Here is a 13,460-nt window from a genome sequence, read left to right as displayed (position 1 = left end):
CCAGTAACATATTGTTGAAAAGATTGAATAAATTTGTAAAGGAGATATGGCTCTCTTACCAGATCAATAGTTTGATAACCAAAGTGGAGCAGAGTTTCTTCTTTCTTTCATATAGAGTGAGAGACGTATTAACATGAATAACATCTGAGAGGGGATGAGATTGCTTTAATGAAGCACAACCTTCTAAGCTTTCTGGTAAACCAAACGTTGGCTTTCCTCGATCATCAGCGTCTCGAGTGATGGTAAGGTTTAATGTAGACGTTTAGGTTATCCAGAATTGTTATATTATTTAATATTTATTTGTAATATTATATTTATAAAAATATTATTTAATTATTTTAAAACGGATCCGGGTCCTTAACGGGTCGGATCAACCTCGATCCGTATCTGATCCGTTTAATAAACGGGTAAACGGATCCGGGCCCTTAACGGATCAACAGGTCAAATTTTCGATCTAGACCCGTTTAAAAACTACGGATTCAGAGCGGGTCTGGATCAATATCCGGTCCATTTACAGGTTTAAAGACAAGCAATCTTGAAATCTTTGGTTTCTAGAGGCTGCCGAGAGGAGAAACAACGTTTCGCCTACTTCTACTTTGAATTTGGGGCTGAAAATTTGATAGGAGGAGCAGCTCTGGATAAGGAAGCTTCTGTCAAAAATTCAGGTTGATCGGAACGAGGGAAGGTCGTGAACCGGTGGTCGGTAGCGGCGGTGGTCTAGAACTTTCCGGTGGCCGGTTCGGAGACTTTCCGGCCGGTTCTCAGGGTGAGGCCGACGGCGTTGGATCCGGGATGGAGAGAGCTTTCTGGGGATATAAAATTCTGGCGGAGGGCAGTCGGAATTTTGGTCAGAAATTGGGAAAAACAAGGCTGCCCGATTTTAGGGTTTGGAAAACAAATGGTGGGCTATTGGCTCTAGGGTTAAAATAAAGTGCATGATAACGTGATGAAGTATAAAGGGTATAGACAAAGAGATAGCAAGAGAATCATCATCTTATTCATTGATATGAGCCCTCTTTATACAGGAATTACACAATACCAATATGGTAAAGATATGAATACATAAATCTAGTCTAACTACATATCCTATTAGCATAAGGCCAAGACACACATAAAGAATATCTGGAAAGATACAAAATATCCTAGAACAAAAACTTATTTTTGAAAACTTATAAAGTTAAAATATTTAATTTTAGAAACTAATAAAGTGAAAATATAGAACAAATTAATATATTAAAATCGGAAACTTATTTTGGAAAATATTGAAGTAAGTAAACACAAATTGTGCAATGAAATTTTGATAAATAATTTCATTCTTTTTCATTCTAAGAAATTAATAATTTCTAAGTTTAGAATGTCTGTTGGTGTGAAAAAATTCGCTAAAAAGATTTCCTCACCAACCTCTTTTGACTGGAGCGGGAATGAAAACTTTTTGGTTTGTGATGGAATGTTGAATGAAGGATTTTGGTTTGGGAATTAGGTGGTGGTGTGTTTGAGGATTCCGTAAAGGAGTAGTCTGGACTTGCGTGGTTGATTTGGCTTTGACTTGAACTTAGTTTTGTGTTTTCGGTATTCCTCCTCCCTAAACATTCGATTCTGTTGTACTTATAGTTGCTACATCGTCATGACTACCTGATTTTAATGCGTCGTGGCGCGTCTAATTCGTAAGTTCCACATGACTGGATCTTCGACTTCAAATCGTGGACATCATGGAAAGTCCATGTCTAGATTCTATCGTCGACTATTTCTATTTGGCATGACTTGACCATTTGACTGAAATGTGATTCGACCACGACGTGATTTATTTCCATGTGGTCACGTTTTAATCAATGTTACACCAAGACCTCTTTGTTCATCATGTTCTTCCTAGATGCTTTCTGGTACTCTTTACTATGGTTCAAATATTAGTCTTGTTTGACCTCTCCCGTCTTGGCTTGGTCACAATGTACGTTAACCCAATTCGTCTGTAACCTACTTCAACAACTACTTATCTCATTCCGCGCACGGCCCACTACCGTTACCCATTTATTCGTGACCAATTTGACCGTTACACAATTCACCCATAGCCCAATCTATTTGTGATCAGGTTGGGCTTATACTACTTTTGGGCCTGACCAGGTTTGCCCCGTGATTAGATTCAACACGAGATGATCCCACTCCATGTATGATTTGTCCTACATTAAGAAATACTCACTCATATTCAAAACCCCATATCGAAAATATTTGCCCCCACACTACATGATTCATCCATAACCCAATTCGTATGTGATCAGATTTGGGCCTAGACTATATTTTGACTAGAACAAGATTCACCGCGAAGCAATTACACCTTTAATATAGCTAAATCATCATGAAGAAATATTTATTTATAGTCATGAAGAAATATTTCTTTATACCTAAAAACTCGTGTTGAAGATATTTGCACCACAATGCCCCTTTTTTCTTTGTTCATGAGTTTCGAATGGAGAAAGAAAAAATAACTCTCTCTCGGTCACATATTGAGATGAAAATCTAGATGAGTGATGTATTAAGTAAATGATGTGTATATAAAATTACTCATATTTCAATTATTGAGATTATAATGCTCAAATGTAAAATGACTAATAATATCTTTAACAACTCTCTATTTTGACTTTTTAATTATTTTAGAGAGCGTGTTTAACTTTTTTGTATATTTTAGGAGCTCTAACATGGTACATAAATACATTTAAACTATTTAGAAATGAACTTGGCAGACCAAAGTCTGGTCTGCTCTAGCTAACTCAAGCCAGTCATACGACGACACGTGTCTTTTTTAATTAAAGATTTTTTAATGCTATTGAAGTGATAATGGGAGACTCACGAAGACAAAAAAAAAAAATCCCTGTAACCTAAAGTTCAGTATCCTCTTCTCTTCCAAATTTCTATTCCAAACACAGCCTCCTACCCCTATGAACGAAGGTAAGTATTAAGATTCAAAATCAAATTTCATTTAATCTCTTCTTGGAAGACTCACAGTCGTAGCACGTCAAACCCAATCGACTTGGTGGAATCAGAGCACTCGCAGGAATTTACCTTCTCCGAAGGAGTAACGGTGCATCGATCCGATTCTAATCCCCAGCTCTAGTTCGTATCTCTTGTCTTGTTGGGTGCTCCATTGAAGAAAAACAGTCCAAAATTCCATGTTTGTGTTATGAGAATCTGATTTTGGGTTTTAAAATTTGTGTATCAATGCTGGGTTGAAATGACTTCTTAGTTAATCTTGGGGTTTTGATTCTATCCTAGAAAGCAATGTTGTAGTAATCTGTATTTTGAGGGTGTGGACGTTCAGTTTTAATGAGAAATTCAGCAGCCATGTTTTTGTTATTCAGCAGAAGGTTGTAAGTTCGGAAGAGGAATTTGGAAAAGGAAAGGAGATTGAACTTTGGGTTAAGGGTTTTTTTTCGACAAACATCGTGAGTCTCACCGTTATCTCTTCAACAAAATTAAAAATTCTTCAATTACAAAAGCACACGTGTCATTGTATGACTAACTTGAGTTAGCTAGAGTAGACCAGGCTGTCAAGTTACTTTTAACTATTTAATCTTTATTTGAAGAGTAATATTAATTTATTATTAACTAAAATAAAGAGTATTGATGAAGACGTATTTCTAAAGTGGCTCGCCAAAATAACATTTCAACAAATGTGACTAAAATTTAACTCAAATATGACTAGCAAAAATTTCATGAATGAGTCCAACAAAAATTTTGTTACTACTTAGTCGATTTTCGGTCACCATTCTAGTCAAAAGTGAGAAGTGCAAAGCAAGTGTCTTATTAGCAAGAGTAATGATGACAAATTGTGCTAGTTAGGAGCTCTCACCCAGTTACTTTCCTCAAGAAGGACTCGACATCTATTAAACAACACCATGCCATTCCCTCAAGAGAAACAAGAGGCATGGCAGGAGATTTGCGGCAGAAATGGACAGCTATCTCTCGAGCACTTGTTTAGGTTCGGCCTCGTGGGAAAATAAAATGAAATCTTCACGACCAAGAACTACGAGATCACCCATTTATTCTGGGCACCATCCCATAAAAAAACAAAACACCATACCAAGAGGAGCCCAAAGCCCTAGAATTCATCATGAGAATGAAGGTATAGGATGTTAGAACAAGGGTACAGTAAGTTTATGGAACAACCCAATCAACACAAGATGTTGTATATCACAAATTAACTAAACAGAGATATATAAGAACTTGAATGAAATTGAAGAACACAACTCTTGTTTTATTAAGAACAACAATATCAATTGAAACTATGAAATGAAATCAAATGACTGAAAGAAATGAAACTGACTTGTTGAATTTGATAGAGGCTTGCTTGCAGCAATCTCCTAAGACAGAAATTCGCCCCTACTCTTGTGTACGTAGATCTTGGACGTCTATTTACAAGATACAACTATCGAATCCAATTGATGCATTTCGACTGAATCCTTGGCAAACTCTATTTTGTGTTTCTCAGAAATAATAAGGGGAGAAGAGAGAGGAGATTCAAATGAATCCATCTGCTTGGGTTGGTCGTCTTTATAAAGACGATAGACAACGTTTGACGAACAGAGGTGTAGATCGGTCGTTCTTGTTAGAACCTAGAAGTTGCAATGGTCTGTTCCAACAGAAGTTGCAATGGTCTGTTCCAATAGAAGTTGCAATGGTTCTTCCAACAGATACACCATATTATTATCAAAATAAGAATAGTTAAAACAGATGGTAAAAAAATAAAGTAAAAATGTAGATGGTTAATTCTGATTTTTACCCCACATTCCAACATAGGAGAGATGACGAGGCTCCCACTATGAGAAAAGAAAGATAAAAAGAAGGAAGTTAGGGATCAAGAATGGGCCTACGGGCCACGGAAGGGTGCCAGGCGATTTAAACCCACAACGCTGGACGACTATGAAGTAAGCGAGGTCGCTGCTCTAATAAGCCAGCGACACTATTTTCAAGCAGTTCTGCGCTTGAACTGTATGTGAAGCTCATTGAGAGAGAGAGGCCTGGGACCCGGTCATCACAACTTACTAACCACGCGCGCGTGCAAGTGCAATACACTTTCCAACTCAATCAGCCCAAGCCGTCGTGGGCCGCCTCAGCAAGGGCCCACTATGTCCCTCATGGATCCGCAAGCCCATCTTGCATCCCTTCCAAATCCGACCTTAATGCCCCCACTTGGGTCACAGGTTCGCGTAAATGAACCCGGCGTTAACTTACGCAAGACTTCACTATATAAACGCATCATTTCTATTCCTGTTTTCGATGTGGGAGATGTCTCTACGTTTCTCAGGAACATTCGAAGGACTTGTGGTATGTTTTAGAAGGATCAAGAAGCACGGCCTCTTTTTGTTTCTCCAGAACGTCTCAAATCTTCTACAACTTTCCAAGCTAATTAACACGAAGCTCACTGTCACTTGCTCCTTTCGCCACCTATATATGTCCTCCTCATCCACCGAAGCCAAGAGTCAAAAGACACACGTACACATCCCTGGCTACATCATTTTCTTCTTGCTTCGAGTTTGGGAGAATGGCTTTGGCACGTTTGGCTTTGAAGAGACACTTGCAGCAGAGGGTGCTTTCTCCATCTCCTCCTTTCTCTGCAGCTAATTCTGTGTTATTGGAAGGCCGTGGTGGTGGTGAGAGGAGGTTGCTTGGTACAGACGCTACTGATAAGGTGAGTATCCGTGAGAAGACAGCCGATGACAAAGACCTTAGCATCTCTGAAGCTAAAGGTAGAAGGGCCAACTTGTTCCCCAACTGGAGCCGCAGTAGGGGATTATGGGGCAGTAGCGATCAGGACTTTGTTCCTGCCCTTTCCGGTAGACTCTTATTCCCTGTCTTAGAATTTTATTTTCTTCAGTTGTTTGTGTTGGGATGGTTTTGTTAGGCATGCAACAAGTGCCATTAAGGAATGGTCCAGAAATTTATTGAAATATATATCACCTCAAATTGTCCTAGTATAGATCTTAAGTGGTGAAGGAGGAGGATCATAAGGCATCATGATGATCTAAGATAGCTAACTCTTAGAAAACCTATGAAAATTTTCATACATCTTCAATCAAAATTACGCAATTCCAAGATTTTTTTAAATTTCGATATAGATTTTCCACTCTACTGGTAAGTACGAGAGATACAGGTAGTGAATAATAGGGATGGATTTGGATGTTTTGAACTAAACTAGGAACTCCCGCATCCGTACTACTTATCCTATGTTCCCCAGTACACGTACGTTAATGAGAGCTTAATTCCTAGTATAACGTGGCCTATATGTATGATCAGATGATGATGTAAATTTGCTGATTAAGCCATTATATTCATTCGATCTTGTTGGACATTAATTGATATTTTTCCCTCCTCAGGCCTTGAAAGAGCGTTGATGCAAGCAACAGGGAACATAAACAGGCTGTTTGAGAACCTAAGCTTATCACCGTGGTCAGTATCCGGGCGTGTCAAAGAGCAAGACGACTGCTACAAGTTGCGATTCGACATGCCGGGACTTACCAAGGAGGATGTGAAGATCAGTGTTCATCATGGGAATATGACAATCAAGGGGGAGCACAAGGAAGAAGAGGGAGAAGAGACAGACGATGAGTTCTGGTCATCAAGGAGCTATGGTTATTATAACACTAGTTTGGCGTTGCCGGATGATGCTAAAGTCGATGAGATAAAGGCATCGTTGAAGGATGGGGTGCTATCTGTTACCATTCCTAGAAGTGAGAAGCCTAAGGAAGATGTGAAGGAGGTGAATATAAACTGATTAATATGTTGTTCGGTTGGGTACTTGGGTTTAATGGCTTTAACTGTTAGCGTGAGTGTATATTTTGGCAAGTTGGAGAAGAAGATGTCTTGTGTTTGAAGATGATCGAATCGAGTATCATTTCTGTAAGAGACAGTGGGGAAAATAAAGTTGCTGGTATTGAGCGTGTGAATTCGAAGTGTTCTCTCTTTTATTGGTTTTTTGAAAGGGTTCTCTCTCTTTTTTTTGTAGTGCTCTCTCTTTTATTGTTAGTGTGATGTGTTCTACACTTCTTATAGTCTCGTACATAAAAGTAAAAAAATAAATAAATAAACTAAGCACACAAAGTGACGTTATACTTGTGATTTTGAACAGTAGGTTGTAAAGCAACCCCGATAAAGGCAGAGCATGCAATCGTCTCGTCACCACAGACTCATGGAACATATATAAAAGACTTATCGTGTAGTTCAAAAGCAAAGAACGCACAGTGACGAGCACAAACTAAGCGTCGGTTAACAGTAGTAAAGAGCTCGTTCGACCTTGCTGCTGTTGAAAGAAGATAGTAGTTGTCTGAGGCATCATCAGCAAGAATCACGCCGATCTTTTGGTGACTTGTGTGGCCAACGCCCTGACTCAGCATCACATGCATTATTGCAGGATGCCTACTTTGAACAATCTCTGGCAGGACTGCCATGTTCTTATATATATCTCGAAACTCCCATACATGTATGTTTGATTGTTTGAACATACATATGCAGCAAGCTTGGGAACAAAAGATCGAGCTCGCAACAGCGTCCGGTGCAAATTATTTGGAAATTGGTGTTCAAAATCAAGGACGGATCCAGGAAATGAAATCGGGAGGTCTGGACTAGAACTTTTCATTATAGATTAAAAACTCGATGGTATGAAAACAATTTATAAACTGAAAGAGAAATATACACCTTTATAGAGGGCGTCGACGTATGGAGCTTTATTTGCAGAGATATAGAGGTGACATAACAGAAAGATAACTTAATTATTGTAAAACATTACTTTCTTAATATGTTGCTACCGAAAGATAAATCCGACGACACTTACTTTCGCCGTGCCATTAAGCGAAACTAACTATTTGACGAAGCAAAAAACTCGCTACTCGCCTAGAGCAGACAAGACACTTCCAACTCACACACTGACACATAGCCTGACTCGTTAACTAATGTTGATAGGGGTTCCGAAGACGGAGCGTTCACAATTAAAAACCCAACATTGTAATATAGAATAAGCAGGGTATCGTTCAAGCCGGGGATTAAGGGCTCTCCTGCGAAAAATGATCAAAAGAGTCATTAATTAACGATATACAAATATTCACAAGTATTTATTTACAAATGTACACATGATATAAAAGGTTGGGGGGGGGGGGGGGGGGGGGTTTAGTTTGTTTGTTTGTTCTAAGTTCCTACAAAAATGAAAGCAAAACATAAAATAAATATATACAAGTGATTATCTTCTACACATATCAACCAGCAATTTCAGAATCAATCAAACACGACAACATATTTCAAGTCACACGACCAATTTCATTGTGATATCATAAACAAATTCGAAACGCAAGCTTACGAGGTCATGCATCCCTTTAACTCTACTTATCCCCTGGCACAGAACATCTAGAACCTAGGGTATTTCATGCAAAAGCTGTGATCGATACTCAGCGTATACTTAACATACCTGTCTACCTAAACATGAATCATTAAAAGCTATAGAATATTGAATTTGAACATGCATTACAAGTTTACGAACATTGTTAACATGTAACATATAGTCTCGGCTATTATTACATAACCTTTACTAGTTGGGTTTCTGACTAAGACTATTAGGTGAATTAAAATCACTATTAGGTGAATATAGTCTCGGCTAGCAACACTGACCTGCAGATTAAAGTTTTAACTAAAACACAACTATGCATTTAATGACATCCCAAGACATGAATCCGATCACATGCTATTAGAAACAAGTCGAAATATGCTTGAATTTATTCTGAAAATTAACCTATTCATGTTCTTAATAACCAACCAATTCCAACTTTGAAATCCAATAAAGGAAAACAAAGACTGCTAACAAGACAGAAGAAACAAGCCAATGCCATGTGTTACACTTTATAAATCTTCAAGGAAGCTTGAGATGTTTGAATGGTCAATCACGCTTGATACTTCTTGGCGACCTTTTGGAGAAGTCCTACAAAGGTGCCGGCTAGGATTGTTTCTTGTCTGGAGAAAGGCATCGAAAAGAGAAGGAAGGCTAACGTTGTTTACTTATTTTTGGTGTGAGAAGAGATGAATGTAACGTTGGCCTTTGCTTCCTATTTATAGAGACTATGTCGCATCCTTGCTTTACTCTTGACCGTTGATTCAATTTTGATCCAACGGTCTTCATTAATTGCATAAAAGTCTGATGTTTATCTCCATGGAACTCTAAAATTTATTGTGCAACAATGATTCTTGATGTAGCTTGAATAATGTCCGGATACATTCCTTAGTCTCCAAGAGTCTTGCACGGCAAGGCTGCTTCCTCCTTTGTTGCGTCAAACTCTCTACAAGGGAGAGTTGTAATCCGTCTCTCTTTCCTTTTTTCTGATGAGCACGCAAAATCTCCTACAAATAAGGGAAAACATATTTTATTAAGTTATTGAACCAAAAGAAATTTAGATAAATAGGACTCAAGATAATTAAGCACATATAACTCCCCTATTTATTAAATATTTGTTGCATTAGAACTACTTGATTCTCTCTAACAACTCGCACATAAAGTCCATCTCCAACTCTCTCTTAGTTGGCGTCTTAATCCCTAAATTTGCGTTGCATAGTCATTGTTTCCCTCATATTTGTCTTCCTTTGTTACACGTAATTCATGTTTCACACAATTAGAAAGTTTCCTGAAATGCTCAAGGAAAGTGAGAGTAGGAAAGTTCCACATATAGCAAGTTTTCTAATTCAAAACGAAAAGGTTTTCTAAACGACTTATTCATCGATTTTCTTGTTTCTGTGCTCCGGTGAGACTCCTTGTTGAGTTGGAACTTTGTTTCCTAGTTAGATTGGGAATACTACTTTGATTAGTATTCTTCTTTTTTTGTTGCTTTCAGCCTTTTTTCTCAGTTATTGCTTCTCATGACTCTATAAACATAACACATGTCAGAAAATGGTATTATTAAGAAAATAACATAACCAAATAGGGTAGGAAATACATTAAGATCATAACATATTATGCGTCTATCAAATGCAGAGAATTACTGCAAGCTTAAGACGTGACATAATTAAACAACAAAATAAGAAGAAAACAAATGTAAATAAAATAACAAAGACATGGCCTAAAAATTGACCCCAAACCGGCCTCAATCCCAACCCATAACGGGCCCTCAAGCAGCGTACAAGCCCAATAGGTTAAAACAATATGTGGGCCATTCCCAGCCCTCCTTGCCCAAAGCTGCATCTCCACCGACAAACCCGTTTCTAGTGGATTCCATAGTCTATCTAGGGTTTATTGCTAGTAAACTCTTTTCCATTTTTTATGATTCAACACTTGTTAACCCTCCATACTTCTACTGTGTCACTGGGCTCTAGGTCATCACCAATGCTGAGGTGAAGTTGGACAGGCCCTGACCAAGATGACGGTGTCCCCTAAGTTTTTTTTTAGAGAGATTTTTTATGTTGAATTCTTATTTAACAAATGCAATGAATGGTTCGCCTGTTAAAAACAGAAAAAGGAAAAGTGAATGTTGTCAATTAGAAAATAAGTTAGTCTATTATTATTATTATTTTAATATATTTTATCATAACCGTACGTTTTTTCAGATTTAAAAAAAATCATATGGTTTTTTCAAAGGCTTTAGGCAGTTCAGTACTATTTGGTCTAGTGGCATCAGTCTTCCCTATATAATTGAGAGGTCGTGCGTTCGACTTATCACAATAGACTCATCGTAGCATTCCAGTACGTTGTTTATTTGATAAAAAAAAAAAAAAGGGTTTAGGCAGGATTTGAACTTAATTAGATATGGGGTTCATTGGTTCTTATCAACAGATTGTTGAGATGAAGTAAGTTAATAATATTTTGTTTCATCTGATCGACAAACGGGAACTCTTGAGCATCAAATTCATACACAGCTCTTAAGCTGCAGTTTTAGGGGGCAGGAGGTTCCCATGCCACTTATCAAAATTTAAGGGTAAGAACAAGATTTTTTTTCTTCTCGTTTTTTTGCTTTTTTTTTGTTTCATATTAAATAGATTTTGTCGGATGAAATATCTGGGTCCATTAATTATGAGGAAGCAGTATATTTGCTAACTTGTACGTACTTGGTCACGAACGTCGAAATGATTATACTGTGATTGAAATACAGAGTTAGATAAATTAATGATCATGATCTTGGTGAGAAGCAGCATTTCTTCTTCATTTCTCATTTTCATGAGCTCTTTTTGGGATACGTGGTGATCACAAAGTTTTTCAAACTAGCTAGTTGTTTATTCTTGGAAACGTGAGAAGCTTGAATGATACATAGAAGAAAGATGAGTCTAGGAATGCAGTATTCCCAAGAGGCAGTTAATTTTCCCACACTCTTCGATCTTGAACTTGTACTCCAAAGTCCAGAGACCTGTATGTAAAAAGTTGCCAAAAACATAAATCTTATAGAACTGTTTGGTATTTACTTTCTTGTCAAGATCATACCACTGCCTAGTGTTTAATTTGTCAAGATTTACTTTCTTGTCAAGATCATACCACTGCCTAGTGTTTAATTTGGTGTGTTTACTTTTATCAAGTATACAACTGGATCGACCAAGCTGCTGGCTTTAGTTTACAAAAACGATCTCATAGAATACGACAGAAGGATCGAGTTTCAACTTTGAAGTCTTTATTTCCATTCTCAGCTGGTGCTTGTTCAGGTAGCAGCGATCAAGTAGCTTGTACGTTATAGATTCATTGCAGTGATTGCTTTGATTCTCCTACACAGTACTCCCATACAGTGGATTAAAGGCCCTTTTAGTTGGAGCTTTCTCCTCAATTAATTTCCTTTTCCCTGCAATTCTCAACTGATTTTACAAAAGATTTCTGTACTGTTCTCGTTTAAAACACGAGCATCTTCTATATCTTTATCTCGTGCCGTTTCTTTGACCTAAAAATGGTAAAATAAGATAGACCGATCCCATCACTTATGTAAGTTTCTCAACCACCAGACAGAAAAGACGAGCAGCATTCCAGGAACTGTTTGGATAAATATTTCTACCTGCTATTGAAGGGTGTACCTAGCTGGTAGCAATTCATTGCTACATCAAATATATGAGAGAAGTAAATCAAGTAATGGAAATGGCCATGAAGAAAAAAAAATGTATGATGCACATTCATGAAAATGTGAAGTTATAAGCAGTTTCCCACTTTCCCTATTTCTCTAGCTTATTTCTGCATCTTCCATTGGCAAGAAAAAGAAGAAAAAGAGCAAAAAAAAATTTGTACGTATAGGTAAGTAACTAGGGTAAAAATAGAGGGTTAATTAAGTTGGCACTCGAATGCTTATCCCAAGATCGTCAAATAGTCACCTCAGTCATTCACTAAAAACCTTGTGTCCCAGTGTCAGTGCAACAGTTCCCTAAAGTCCAACTAATGCGTCTTCCAAACCAAACGAAAGACTGTTTTTGGTACATACAAGACATGGCCTCACAGAGTACTGTAGCCTGGAATTGAAACAGCGCATTTATCAACCATTGGCCACCATAATACATATACCTAGCAACTTTCCATTATCAACCACCCAATCCCTTCTTAGCTTCTAAAGCTTCATCACCTGTAGTCTTCTCTGCTGCCCTCACTTGTTTCTTCACTGTTGCTATCTTCAAAGTCTCTGCTCACTGATGGCTCCATCCACCAGAAACTACCCAGTAAATGGCCTCAAAATAGCAATCCTCACTGTGGCTTTCATCTTTTTCTTCTTCTTCACAATTCTACTTTCCAAATCAGGTAAAGGCTACCTACAACTATACAAGGACCAAGCCATTTAAAGAGAACTGTTCATAGATACAGCTTTGTGTTTTCAACTAACTAATCTCAATCCTGATACCGATTTGTTTTAGTTTTCTCAAATTGGGTTCGTCATATTGAATGCCCTCAATGCATTGGGTTCTTTTACTGTTTGTTCGTTTTCATTTCTTCATCTTACTGTGTGTTGCTGTTCTTGTTCTCCCAATTTCTATGCATAGTAGCTTCATATTGTGTTGTGCTTTGAACTTTGGCAGTGGATTCCGAACATTCGATTCACAGTGAGAGCAGTACTGATCAGCTGCAACAAAGAAAAATGGTTCTGGGTTCAAGGCCTCCTCAGTGTGAGAACAAGTGTTTGAACTGCAGGCCTTGCTTTGCTACTTTGGTCATTCCATCTCATCACAAGACAAAGGTTTACAGTTCATCTCATAATGATGGAGATGATCGCTATTATCTACTCTCATGGAAATGCAAATGTGGACAGAAGCTATTTCAACCATGATGATCTACCGATCTATGATATATTCTTCATCAGTACCTTATTGATTTCAATCCCATTTATAAGGCTAGTACTACTACTACTAATTGGTTGGTGAACCTTCTACAGTCTGGAATCGATCTCTAGCTAGCTCGCTCATGCATGGTGTAGTATGAGATATTGAGCTTAGAGTTCAGGTAAATTAATCAAGAGATATAAATATGTTATAGTGTTCACCAATTA

At 37.9% G+C, this 13,460-nt stretch overlaps 2 protein-coding genes and 1 non-coding gene across 8 annotated transcripts; 2 read left to right on the top strand and 1 right to left on the bottom strand.

The window, feature by feature from the left end:
• Nucleotides 1–5,258: 5,258 nt before the first annotated feature.
• On the top strand, nt 5,259–7,030 carry LOC101299103 (26.5 kDa heat shock protein, mitochondrial-like). The gene is made up of 2 exons (XM_004303262.1): nt 5,259–5,825; nt 6,366–7,030. The coding sequence occupies exons 1-2, from the start codon at nt 5,534–5,536 to the stop codon at nt 6,761–6,763; spliced, it is 690 nt and encodes a 229-aa protein (XP_004303310.1). The 5' UTR covers nt 5,259–5,533; the 3' UTR covers nt 6,764–7,030.
• A 100-nt stretch (nt 7,031–7,130) lies between these two features.
• Nucleotides 7,131–9,057, bottom strand: LOC101298337. Of its 6 annotated transcripts, none has more exons than XR_184941.1 (2): nt 8,838–9,057; nt 7,131–8,039 (listed from the first exon to the last, which is right to left on the bottom strand). It is a non-coding gene; the product is annotated as an uncharacterized LOC101298337 (transcript). The 6 variants fall into 6 exon arrangements; XR_184938.1 differs by having other exon boundaries at nt 8,792–9,053; XR_184936.1 differs by having other exon boundaries at nt 8,872–9,053.
• A 3,463-nt stretch (nt 9,058–12,520) lies between these two features.
• On the top strand, nt 12,521–13,255 carry LOC101298040 (EPIDERMAL PATTERNING FACTOR-like protein 6-like). The gene is made up of 2 exons (XM_004303261.1): nt 12,521–12,718; nt 12,994–13,255. The coding sequence occupies exons 1-2, from the start codon at nt 12,613–12,615 to the stop codon at nt 13,239–13,241; spliced, it is 354 nt and encodes a 117-aa protein (XP_004303309.1). The 5' UTR covers nt 12,521–12,612; the 3' UTR covers nt 13,242–13,255.
• The last annotated feature ends 205 nt before the right edge of the window (nt 13,256–13,460 follow it).

The sequence above is a fragment of the Fragaria vesca genome, linkage group LG6 (genome assembly GCF_000184155.1).
Source record: "Fragaria vesca subsp. vesca linkage group LG6, FraVesHawaii_1.0, whole genome shotgun sequence".
NCBI lineage: Eukaryota > Viridiplantae > Streptophyta > Magnoliopsida > Rosales > Rosaceae > Fragaria > Fragaria vesca.
The sequence above is the reverse complement of the archived record's forward strand: the minus strand, read 5'-3'. Positions and strand labels throughout refer to the sequence as shown.

Excerpts from the sequence above, each read along its gene's own strand:
- LOC101299103 (XM_004303262.1), top strand. The coding sequence starts at position 5,534 with ATGGCTTTGGCACGTTTGGCTTTGAAGAGACACTTGCAGCAGAGGGTG. Across the intron at positions 5,826-6,365 it reads CTTTGTTCCTGCCCTTTCCG|GCCTTGAAAGAGCGTTGATG; the intron begins GTAGACTCTTAT and ends TTCCCTCCTCAG.
- LOC101298040 (XM_004303261.1), top strand. The coding sequence starts at position 12,613 with ATGGCTCCATCCACCAGAAACTACCCAGTAAATGGCCTCAAAATAGCA. Across the intron at positions 12,719-12,993 it reads AATTCTACTTTCCAAATCAG|TGGATTCCGAACATTCGATT; the intron begins GTAAAGGCTACC and ends GAACTTTGGCAG.